This window comes from Ipomoea nil, unplaced genomic scaffold (genome assembly GCF_001879475.1).
Source record: "Ipomoea nil cultivar Tokyo-kokei standard unplaced genomic scaffold, Asagao_1.1 scaffold0803, whole genome shotgun sequence".
Lineage (NCBI taxonomy): Eukaryota > Viridiplantae > Streptophyta > Magnoliopsida > Solanales > Convolvulaceae > Ipomoea > Ipomoea nil.
The window spans coordinates 303388-315645 of record NW_017617231.1 but is presented as its reverse complement, the minus strand read 5'-3'; the positions used below and the strand labels follow the sequence as shown (position 1 = coordinate 315645).

At 31.0% G+C, this 12258-nt stretch overlaps 1 protein-coding gene across 2 annotated transcripts; it reads right to left on the bottom strand.

The window, feature by feature from the left end:
• Nucleotides 1–1553: 1553 nt before the first annotated feature.
• Nucleotides 1554–5223, bottom strand: LOC109177184. 2 transcript variants are annotated; one of them, XM_019326493.1, is made up of 3 exons: nucleotides 4801–5223; nucleotides 2824–2905; nucleotides 1554–1928 (listed from the first exon to the last, which is right to left on the bottom strand). In XM_019326493.1, exons 1-3 carry the CDS (start codon nucleotides 5141–5143, stop codon nucleotides 1583–1585), a joined length of 771 nt encoding a protein of 256 aa, XP_019182038.1. In that variant the 5' UTR covers nucleotides 5144–5223; the 3' UTR covers nucleotides 1554–1582. The 2 variants fall into 2 exon arrangements, with proteins under 2 accessions (XP_019182038.1, XP_019182039.1); XM_019326494.1 differs by lacking the exon at nucleotides 2824–2905 and having other exon boundaries at nucleotides 1554–1917.
• Nucleotides 5224–12258: the final 7035 nt, after the last annotated feature.

The window sequence follows — 12258 nt, the reverse complement described above, 5'->3', positions numbered from 1 at the left end:
TCAGAAGCAATCTTGACAACAAAAATATATAATTGGTATATTGGATGCAGCCACTGTTTAAGAATGTTTATGCACAAAGTGACAAACTATTTAATTGCATGCATTGTGATTTTATACACACACACACACACACACACACACACACACACACACACACACACACACAAAATCAAGTACATACTACACTCATTCATATAAATTCCAAAAATATGAACTTCAAAATGAACATGTGCAAAATGGATGTGAAAATTGTTGATGAAGGGATATATTGCGGCATCAGTATCCAGAGTGCCTCCAAAGTCATTGTTGTTACTATCAAGTAAACAAGTTATGAAACTAAAACAAAATGTACTACTGAAATGGTCCTTTGACTATAGTGAAATTACGAATTTGGTCATTGACTATTTTTTTGATCAATTAAGTCCTCCAACTTTAAAAATGTTAACCAATTTGTTCATCCGTTTGTTTTGTCATTAGACATCCGTTAACTCGAGACCAAATTGATAAATTTTTTTATAGTCAAGGGACCATTTCGATCATCACATGTACTATTTTTTCCAAAATATTATTTACTGAAATGGTCCTTTAATTTTTTCCTTAATTGGTATATATAAATCTCAACATATCATTAAAAAAAAGTACGTAATTATAAACGCATTTTACATACAAGAGGATTATCTTTACGGATCTTTTTTTATTTTTTGGAATAAGAGTCAAATAGGCCATTGAACTGCACACGATAATGCAATTAGGCCACTGAACTTAAAAAACCAACAATTAGGTCCCTAAACTAATCAATTTCAAATAATTCTTTCAATTTGAAGGTTTCCAACATGTCAACAGGTCATCCTCCCAAATTAATTATTTTTAAAAAAAAATTAATTTAAAAAATTAATTATTTTTAAATTAAAAAAAAAAAAAAAAAAAAAAAAAAAACTGGACTCCGGCCGGAGTCTTTTTTTTTTTTTTTTAAAGTAAATAATTAATTTTTGAAATTTATTTTTTAAAAAATAATTAATTTTGAAGAATAACCTGTTAGAAACCTGCAAATTGAAAGAATTGTTTGAAATTTATTAGTTTAGGGACTCAATTGTTGAATTTTTTAGGTTCAGTGACCTAATTGAATGATCGTGTGCACTTTGATGACCTATTTGACCCTTATTCTTTTTCTTTTTATTTTTTTTTTAATCTCCAAACTGGCCAATTAAAGAAGAGTGCTGCTAACATGGGTTTGTCACAAATTTTAGAGAACAAGATATGAAACAATGAATAAAGCACATTTTCATATGTAAAGATATGATATGTTTGTTCAAAAAGCCAAATTGACTTTGCCAAAGCTAATCAATGTGCATGAAGGCTAGCCAAAATGTGCATTGGATTCACACAAGGCCCACACTTGAAAAAGAAACAAATAAAGGCAGGATTATATATATATATTTAATAATTAATAGTAGTAGTGGAGGAGGAAAGCTAATATATATATATATATATATATATATATATATATATATATATATATATATATATATTAGCTTTGTGAAATTCCTTTAAATAAATTATTTTATATATTCATAATAAATCATCACTCTTTGGTCTTCCTCTTTGTCAGAGTCCTCATCCAACCCTGTCCACTACTACGTCTCACCACCTTCACTCCCCCTTCCAGCTTGGCAGCCACGTGGCAGACAGCATTACTCTTGGTGGAGCTCCTCCTCAGCTTGATGACGTGGAAGATGTGGCCAATCCGCTTGCGCCACCTAAGAGAGCCACGTGGCTTTGCATGTTCAACCATTGCAGTAGCATTAGAGCTTCTCCTCCAAGGCATGTCACAATGATTTAAGGACACCATGGGGACTGTGCCCTCCTTCTCCCACGAGGCAGCACCATTATTCTCAAACTTGATTGATATAAAGGAGTCTACAAAAAAGCTAATTTTGGAATTAGATTCATCATCATTATATTTATTATATTCTTATTCTTATTATTCATAAAAAAAAAGTTATAGAGAAAATTAAATATATTGTTTTAATAGACTGATCGTCGACCTTTTATGAGTAAGTAAATTTCGATCTAGACTCGTTTTATATGTCTAATTAATTGTATTATCGAGGATTTTAAATTTGTTCTGTTTGGTAATATAGTTAGCTTATCAGTCAATTTTGACTTATTTAACTACTATTAGTGTTTGATTAATTAACTTTTGTAATAACTTATTGCTTTAAAATGCTAAAATTCAAAAAGTTGTTCAAAACAGCTTTTTCATGTAATTTTACATGTATAATCAGCTATCAGCTAATAGCTAATTTACCAAACTTTTTCTACAATCAGCTAATGGTATCAACTAGCAAAACTCATTAACTCAACCATCTAACAACTATTTATCAAACACCCCATTATGAAATATCAAAAGTACGGAACTTTATGGTTACTGGTCTATAACTTGTAATTAAAATGTCATAACTTTAACCTTCAAATCATTTAAAATGTATGAAAAAAAGTCACAAAATATCAAAAAGCTAGTGAAACAAAAAAAAAAAAAAAAAGTTTTTTTTTAGAATATAAAATTCACTTTATGCAAAAGATTAACGAATTAGTGGTAAAAAAAAAAAAAAAAAAAAAAGTTCTTTACGTACTACAATACCAAAATTTCCACACTTTATATCTTTCTCTGTCGTGCCAAGCTACCTAATAGCTTTGACTGTCGTCAAAAGACAAAAAGATGAAAAACAAAAAGTAAAAGGACACTGTAAAAAATACAATTTAACATGCATTTATGCATCTATCTTTTTTCTTTATAATAACTATATGCATCATCTCACATACTTTTTATGCATGCATCTTTTCCCATCTTTCTTCAGTGCCCCTTTTCCCATCTTTTTATCTATGCATCTGTTAGTTTTAGCTCCTAATATAAAAGGGAGAATACTTACACTTAAACATTATTGTTATTTATACTTTTTATTTTGTCTGAAAAATAGTAGAGAGTTATAACAACTCTAATGAAGTATAAAGTTTTTTTTTTTTTTTCCTGCAGTGTACTACCAAAAACAGTTATTCTTTAAAATTCATAAGAAAATATTTTATTTTACCTCTAATTGTCAACTCCAAATGTGACAATTATGAATTATCTATATGATTTTTAAAAAAAATTATAATAAAAGAAAATCTTTTTTTTTTTTTGAATGCAAAAGAAAATCTTTTTAGTTACTTGTAAATTACTGATCCGGCCGCCATGAGTTAATTAAATTACAAAATGTCATAAAATAGTCCATATATATATATATATATATATATATATATATATATATATATATATATATATATATATATATATATATATATTGAAATAAAATCAGCTCAGAGAATTAAATTAACGGGAAAAAGTGATGAATACAAGGAGGAACGATAGACCTCCAGATAATAGGATCAGATTGAGAGCCTCTAGCCCTAACTAGGAAATGGGCTAGCACATTCGCTGATCGACAAGAACGTAACTCATCATCAAATCATTTTTTTTAGTATGACTGCAACATTTGAAATTCTATTTGCTAAGTATAGAAATTCATTATATTCATGTGACATAAAAATTAGCCTTAGTCTATGCATGGTAATTAATTAATGAAAAATGCTTCCAGCCCCTACCATTACCACTAAACATTTTTGAACTTACAAGGAAATTGTGTAATGTTTTCTATAAAGACTAGGTTTCACCTAAACCAATTAAATTTATTTTAGTAAATTTGAATTGCTAATAGTTATATCATGGATTAGAATTTACATAGCAACATGAAATATATTAAATAACTCTAAATTCTTTTTTTTTTTGTACAAATAAAATTAATATATAAATGATATATAATTTAAAAACTTTAATTGATATATTTTAAATAACACCTATAAATATTGATTTTTTCTAATGAACCTACATGTCCATTAAATAACTATATATTACATGTTCATTAAAAATGACTACATGTTAGTTAAGTCATTACATTAGATTCATTAAACCATTATTACTTTATATAAGTTCATTAAATCACTACATACTACAAGCTCATTTAAGCCACTATTATAGGTCCATCGCACAATTATTGAATGAAATATTCTAAAAAAAAATAAAAATATTAACATATATGTTATTTAAAAAATTTCAATGAGAAAGGTTTAAGGATACATTTTTATACATTGATTTTATTTATACAAAAATAAATAGAGAATCATATGTTTAAATAATGATTAGTCACTTTGTGTCATTTTGATAAACATAACTACATGTTATTATGATGAACACACACTCATATCTAACTACTATTTGCATTTTTATTTAAGCTATTATTTTAATAAATCTAAGGTTGATAATGATGTCATGTGGATCTTGATTCACGATATAATTTGTCTTTTTGGACACTCTCGATCTTCAGTAACAAGCTAAGCCATCCTAATTCAAGACATTATTATAGATAAAATACACCATTTTCAACAAACTTCAACTTTAATTAATTAGTAAATAATGGTAAAATAAAATATATTCCTACTTTAATCATATCCAACATACAAACAAGCTAGAGAGAGAGGGGAAATTCAATCTCATTTTAAACTATCAAATAATACTTGTGTGTGAAAGCCATTAATTCCCCAAATTATTTTGTGAAAAAAAAAAATAATAATAATATGGAGAAGAAAGAACCTGCTTAAATTAAAGAAATATTAATTTAATTAAGCAGATTAGGATACCCATGTCTTTACTTTAAAACTTTAAATTTTTTTTTTTTTAAAAAAAAAAAGAAAAAAAAATCTAACCTTCACGGCTGCTGGTGGACGCGCCGCCGTCGTGATGGCAATCAGGGTCTGATCTCCGGCGGCGGAGCAAAGAGCTGAGAGTAAATATCTTTGGGAGATGGATTCTGGAAGGCTGATGGGGTTTTGTGGTCGTCGAGAAACCGTAATATGTTGCTGACGATGATGTTTTCCGGTGGGGATTCTTCTTATTATTGTTGTTGTTTGTGATTGTGTGGTAGAACTTAGCCGCCGGCGCCGCCTTTTCTTGCTTTGAAGCTAAGACTGTGAGCCTCTCATTCAAGCACAAAGCACAAACCCCAACCACAACCTCTTTGGGATGCAAATAACAGCATGACTCATTCATGTTGGAGCAGTGTAAAAACAGATAGAGAAAAGAAAAGAATAAAATGTATAGTGAGAGAGAGGAAACTGTACTGTGTTTAATTTGTCTGTGATGGTTTTATATATATAGATTTTATATATGGTGTGACTTCACTTGTTTGTATACACACCTACTTGAGTAGCAACCGTGCACCATATCAACATAAATGTCTAATTAAATTATTGCTAGTATAGGTTATATAGTAATTATTGTATAAATAGTACGTAATAATACAATATGGAGTAATTTTCATCTGAAAAAGAAAAACTATATATATTTAGATGTATTACCACATAAATTAGGGATGACAATGGGTGTACAGTGAGTACACGTGTGCTAGTTACATCTATCACCCGACCTATCTTATATTTTTTCCACCCACTCTCAAATTGTATCCGGTGAACTTTTTCAAAACCCACCTTCACCCTCACCAAGTGCAAGTGCCCAATACGGGATACCCACCACTTATTATCTTATTAAAAAGTTTAAAAATAATATTTAAATAATTTACACATAATAAAAAAAAATTCACTAGTTATATTAAAACATAAAATATAAAAATATTAATATATAATAACTAATTAAATTATTAATTTTTTAAAATTAATTTATGTGTGTGTGCGCGTGTGCGTGTGTGTATGTGTGTGTGTGTTATAGGCAAGTTTTATACATAAAACACATATCCAACCCGACTCATTGCGAGTTTAATTTTTGGGATAAAGTACAAATAAGCTACTAAACTATTTGAGAAACAGCAATTAAGTCACCGAACTCAAATAACCACAAACCAAATAAACTATTGAACCCGGCAAAAAAGAACAATTAATATTTTTAACAGGTTAACTCCAAGTTTTTGCTTATAGAATTGACAAACGTTTATTTTATTTACGTTTTTTTTTTTACTATAATCCACCTACATAGTAATATATTTTAAAATAATTATAGTAAAAATAGTTTTGTCTTGTCTAAATCTAATTTATTTATTTATTATTATTTTAAAAACAGAAGATCCAATAAAAAAAATAATAAATAAATAAATAAATCAAATCTCAACAAGACAAAATTATTTTGATTATAATTACTTTAAAATATATTACTATGTAGGATTATAATAAAAAATGTAAATAAAATAAACATTTGGCAATTCAATAAGCAAAAACTTGGAGTTAACATATTGAAAATGTTAATTGCTCTTTTTTTCCAGGTTCAATGGCTTATTTGCTCTTTTTTTCCGGGTTCAATGACTTATTTGCTCTTTTTTTCCGGGTTCAATGGCTTATTTAATTTGCTCATTTTTTCCGGGTTCAATGATTTATTTGAGGGTTATTTGAGTTCGATGACTTAATTTCTATTTTCCAAACAGTTCAATGGTTTATTTGTACTTTATCCCTTAATTTTTTTTAAGACTCATCACCCACTATCATCTAAAAAACACTCAATCCATGCAAGGTAGATTTGGGTGGATATCCGTGGGCAACTTATGCTATGAAACTGTGTCCACCTTGCAAGGTGGACACGGTTTCAAAACTATCATAATTGTGAATATAGAGTTCAATAGTTGTGAATATGAAGTTAAAAAATTATGAACATAGAGTTTTATAATTATGAATATAGATTTCAGTAATTATGAACATAAAGTTCTGTAATTGTGAATATAGAGTTCAATAATTGTGAATATAAAGTTCAAAAATTTTGAACATAGAATTTTATAATTATGAATATAAAGTTCAGTAATTATGAACATAGAACTGTGTCCACCTAACAAGGTAGATACAGTTCCACAGCATAACAATTGATATATATTCGTAGGACGGTTTGAAATTCCTTAACCTAAACACAATTATACCATAAGGACAAATAAAATGTCAATGTATTACATACCACGCGTCCACACCCTCTAGTGGCTGCTAGTTTTTTTTTCTTATTAGTCAAAAAAATGTCAAAATATTACCACATAAAGTTTAGGATACAAGGTTCAAATATATTTGTTTACTTTTCTTAGTAGTGCAATTGAGTATCTTAACTAAAAGAAAATGCAATTAAGTTTTTGAGCTTCTAATTTCAAGCAATAATTAATTGAGTTTTAAAATGATAATAATCTATTTAAATATGCTTGCAACTAAATATTCTTTTGTCAAAATAAAAAAAAAATGTAAATGTCAATTTAGTATGTCTAAACAAACCATTATCATTCTGTCAAGCCTAATTGTATGAAAATAGGAATTCATATTCTTAATTGCACACATTCAAAAAAAATATTCTTAATTGCACCAAATTAAAATTTTAAAATCCGACCTAATAGTACTATTTTAAGTTGAAGTACCTAATTAGCTCTTCTTGTATATTAAATAGAGGAAATAAAATTAAGCAAAATATTTATTTAAAAAAAAAAAAACTGATATATAAAAGCAGTAGTAGTGGTAGTAGTAGAGAAGACTTAGTTATTAGGGTTGGTCCACCATGGAATAGACCAAAGATGTAAAGTTTACTTAAATTTTGACAAGAAGCCATCCAAAGAGACATTTGTACGATATGGACCAGTTCCAGCTCACACATTTTGAATGCTGGCTAGTCCTCTTATGTTTGGTCCGCTTGGACCTTGTCTTCGAGAATATCAATATTCTTCTTCTACTAGAGAAGTAAAATTATATTAATTCTCAGAGGAAATGGTAAGACTAATGTGATGTGGCCGGTTCAAGTTCAAAAACTATAAAATAAATGTCCACTATAATACTTATTTTTTATTTGATAATATTCAAGTCCAACATAAAATATTTAAAATATCATGGGGTGAGTTTGATTAGCTTATATTTCTTCTATTATTGTGAAGCATTGAGGAGTCAAGTGAAAAGAAAAGTCCAAGGAGAAGAATTCAAGAGTTTTTTTTTTTTTTTTTTTTTTTTTTTAGTTTTCTAATTTGGTTATATATTGATCCCATATTTTTATTATGTTTCTTTTTCTGTCAAATTATACTATGGATCATAGTTGACATTATAATGTGGATCACGGATAAATGTTTTCTCTCTCTCTTTTGAAAGAAAAGGAAAATATCATTACTGAACTAATTAAATCAGACCTTAAGAGGTTTTTACAAAGGAGGGGGGGGGGGGGGGGGAGAAGAAAATCACAAAACCCGACCAAACAAAGAAACGGTTTCCCTAGTTAAAGCATGGGCAACACGATTCGCAGATCGTTGAACAAAAAAGAAAACTCAAATGATTAGAAGCATTAGAGTTTCTTTGATATCATTGACAATAAAACTAGAATGGTGAGGATCAATATATAGCTTTGATCTCTTGGATGATCGTGAGGGCATCAATTTCAAATTGAATATGATCCCAGCTTTGATCTTTACATACCGGTTGGCAGTGTAACCAAGGTCTAAAATAGTGTTACGAAACTTTTCATACCACTACTTAAGAGCCTGAAATACCACTACTTAAGAGTCTGTTTAAGACCATATAGAGATTTTTTGAGTTTACATACCTTACCTTCCTGGCCAGGCTCAACACATCTAGGAGGTTGTTCAATGTAGATTTCTTCTTCCAAATCACCATTGAGGAGTGTTTTCATGTCAATTTTGTGGACTATCAACCTGTGTAAGAATGTTAAAGCAAATAGAACACGGATGGTTGCAATTTAGGTTACTGGTGAATATGTATAGAAGTAATCTTCACCAAATCTCTGTGTATAGCCTTTAGCTACAAGCTAGCCTTGAATCTTTCGATAGATCGATCTTGGCCTTAATTTTCTTTTGAAAATCTATTTATAACCAATTGGTTTACATCAATTAGGAAGACTTACCAATTCCCAAAGTGTGGTTTGACTTAATAGAGTCCAACTCACTTTTAATGGCTTCTTTCCACAGGGTACAATCAACAAAGTGCATAGCATCCTCAAAGGTTTTTGGTTCTTATTCTAACACTAATTGACATACAAATTGATCACATATTTCATTTATATCTTTCAATTTAGATACAAACGTTATAAAATCATAACCAAAGTTTTTCTCAATTCTAGGCCTTTTACTTCTTCTAGGTTCATCAGAATCATTTGTAACACTAGCCGAAGGAAACAAGGCATGTTCATTCCTTTGAGAATTACCAACAGATAAGAAATGAGCATTTTTAAGGGAAATATATGTTCAAAGAAAATAACATCTCTAGATTCACATATTGAACGATTTTCTAAGCACATGAATCTATATGCAGCACTATTTTCAGTATATCCAACAAATATGGCATCTAAGGTTTTTGGTCCCAAATTGGGCCTTTTGAAGAACGGAAGTCCCACTTTGGCCAAGCACCCCCACACTTTAAAGTATTTAAGGTTAGGGGCATGCCCTTTCCACAATTCATAGGGGGCTTTATCAAACCTTTTATGGGATACTCTATTCAATATGTGATTTGCTATTCAGACAGCTCCCCCCCCCCCCCCCCCCCCCCCCCACAATGAGTTTGGAGCACCTGAACTAATAAACATGACATTAATCATCTCTTCGAGAGCTCTATTTTTCCTCTCAGCTATGTCATTTTGTTAGGGAGTATAGCGATTCGTTGACTCACGAATACTACCAGAACTTTCACACAGGCTTTTGAGAATATTTGTTTCATATTCTCATCCCCAATCAGAACGAAGCCTTTTGATCTTTTTATCTAATTGATTTCCACATCTGACTTAAAGATCAAGAATTTTTGTTCAGCTTCGTCTTTTGTTCTCAATAAATAAACTTTTGTAAAACGGGAAAAAATCATCAATGAATGTAACGTAATAACGTTTTTCACTTTTGCTTTCAATGCTTTTGAAATAAGCTAAATCAGTGTGAATAAGATCTAGGACATATGTAGTGCGATTGTTTACAATAGAAAATAATTTTCTCGCAAATTTAGATTCAACACATATTTCACACTGAGAATACGAGTCATTTGTCAAATTTGGCAATAAACTCATATTTTTGAATCTGTTTAAACAATTCAAGCCAACATGTCCTAGTCTACCAAGCCAAACATTAACAAAGATAGCAATGTAAGCAGAAAAACCATTATTATTTTTATTAGGGTCATGCCCGTTAGGAATAAAATAATAAATAATCAATGGGGGACCACTAACAGCGGGTGGAGCTTTAATGACAACTGCATCTAGCACAAATAATCCACCACACAGATATCCCTTCCCAAGATCTGATGTTGGCTCGAAGTTCTTGAACATGTCTTTGCTCGCATAGAAGTGGCGAAAGGCTCCAGTGTCTACCACCCACTCTTTTGGGTCTCCAACAACGTTGGCTTCTATTATTACAACAACTATTACTTTTGCATTCTCCAACATATTGGCTTGATTTCTGGGTTCATCCTGACTTGTCTTCTGAGAGTTCTGATTTGGAACTCCTTTGTGGTAATAGCAATGGGCTGCACGATGTCCTTGTTTCCCAAAGACAAAGCATCCCCCATCCTTTCCTTTCTTCTGAATTTTGTCATTCTTGAACCGATTGTTATTGTTGTTGGATTTGAAGTTCTTTTTGTTCTTATTTTGACCACCAACTTTTTCCCTATCACTAGTTTCAACAACATTAACTTTTAAATTTGGAGGGAAAATAGCAGACATGTTTCTTTGGCGAATTGCTTCTTCAATGTTGATAGAATTCACAAGTTGTTCCATGGTGTAATCTTTCATTTCGTGTTTCAACTTATTATGGAATTCTGACCAAGATTCAGGCAGTTTCTCTATTAGTGCATCAGATAAGAAGACTTCATTTACCTGTGTGCCTTTGGCCACTATGTACGATACCAGGTTTTCATATTCATGAACATGTTCTACTATTGGTTTATGTCATCTTGAAGTTTAACCAGCGCCTAACAACATATTTTCTTCTCCCAGCATCGTCAACACCATACTTCTTCTATAGTGAATCCCATCATCTTGGTTGACTTGTGTCCAGAGAATAAGTCAAAAAGAGCATCGTTCATTTGCAATATAATAGTGGCTCAAACAGTTTTATTATCCTTCTCGTATTTAATACGAGATTCCTTGGACATACCCGATACTTCCGTTGCAGATGACTTTGGATAAGTTGTTGTATCCAGAATGGCTACATGGGAATCTGGACGTGTTGGTTGTGTAGCAGGAGGTGCAACAGGAGTTTGGAATTTTGCAGGATCTTCTATGAGAACATAATCCAAGTCTAGTGCTTCAAGATGCATTATCATCTTCCAAAGACCATCTGCGATAGTTTAATCCGTTGCTCAAGGGTTCGACCTTGGAGAGATTAGCGAGGGATTTGATACCATAGTGTGACATTGTTGAGGATTTCACTTTTAACCGTTGTAAATATAGAATAATGTCGAAGAACACATGAAACGAACGCAGTATGTAGAATATGAACGCAGACTACACAGAATTAACAAAAATGAAACCTAGAAAATTTGTGTTGTGTTACATTAACACTACTTTAAAAGCGAATTTCTGGTGATTGGTGTAGTCAATATTCTCTGGAAAACTTTCGATAGGTAACACATACCAATTGCGCCTAGCTCACCGTAGTTATAGCGCATGTGAACCTGACTAAGCTCAGGCACGATTGAGGAAAAAAGGGAATATGAAATGGAATGTAAAGGAATGGTTTGCTTGTCCTCTCCATTGACTTGAAGCACTGTATTTATAATGTAATAGTTAACAAACTTCATCAACTTGACCACTCATTAACTAATAAAGAAGAAAGAGCGTGGGTTTATGGAGTTGACACATATCAACATTACAACAAATTGTGGACAAGAAAAGTCTACAATGATCCACAAAATTATGAAAGAACAAATGAGAAGCCTTTTGTTCTAAATGAATTTCCAACACTTTGGTCATTTAGAGACCAAGAAGGGAAGGGAATGCTAAGAGGATGAGTTTTATGTCCCTTTGTTCAAAAATGTTCATAGGAATATCTGGATCCTAGGAATTAGAATCAATACATATGAGGGAGTTAATAGTGACGCCCTCAAGATGGGGAGGTTTTACAAATTGGACTTGGGTATTGTGTACACCAGGCAGCGATGGATTAGACCAGACATGAATCGACTTTCTATTGCCTACGCACTATCTAAAACCCTCTT

Coding starts and splice junctions, on each gene's coding strand:
- LOC109177184 (XM_019326493.1), bottom strand. CDS start 5,143: ATGAATGAGTCATGCTGTTATTTGCATCCCAAAGAGGTTGTGGTTGGG. Junction 2,906..4,800: donor GTCCACCAGCAGCCGTGAAG/GTTAGATTTTTT, acceptor CTTTTATATTAG/GAGCTAAAACTAACAGATGC. Junction 1,929..2,823: donor AAAAGATGCATGCATAAAAA/GTATGTGAGATG, acceptor TTCCAAAATTAG/CTTTTTTGTAGACTCCTTTA.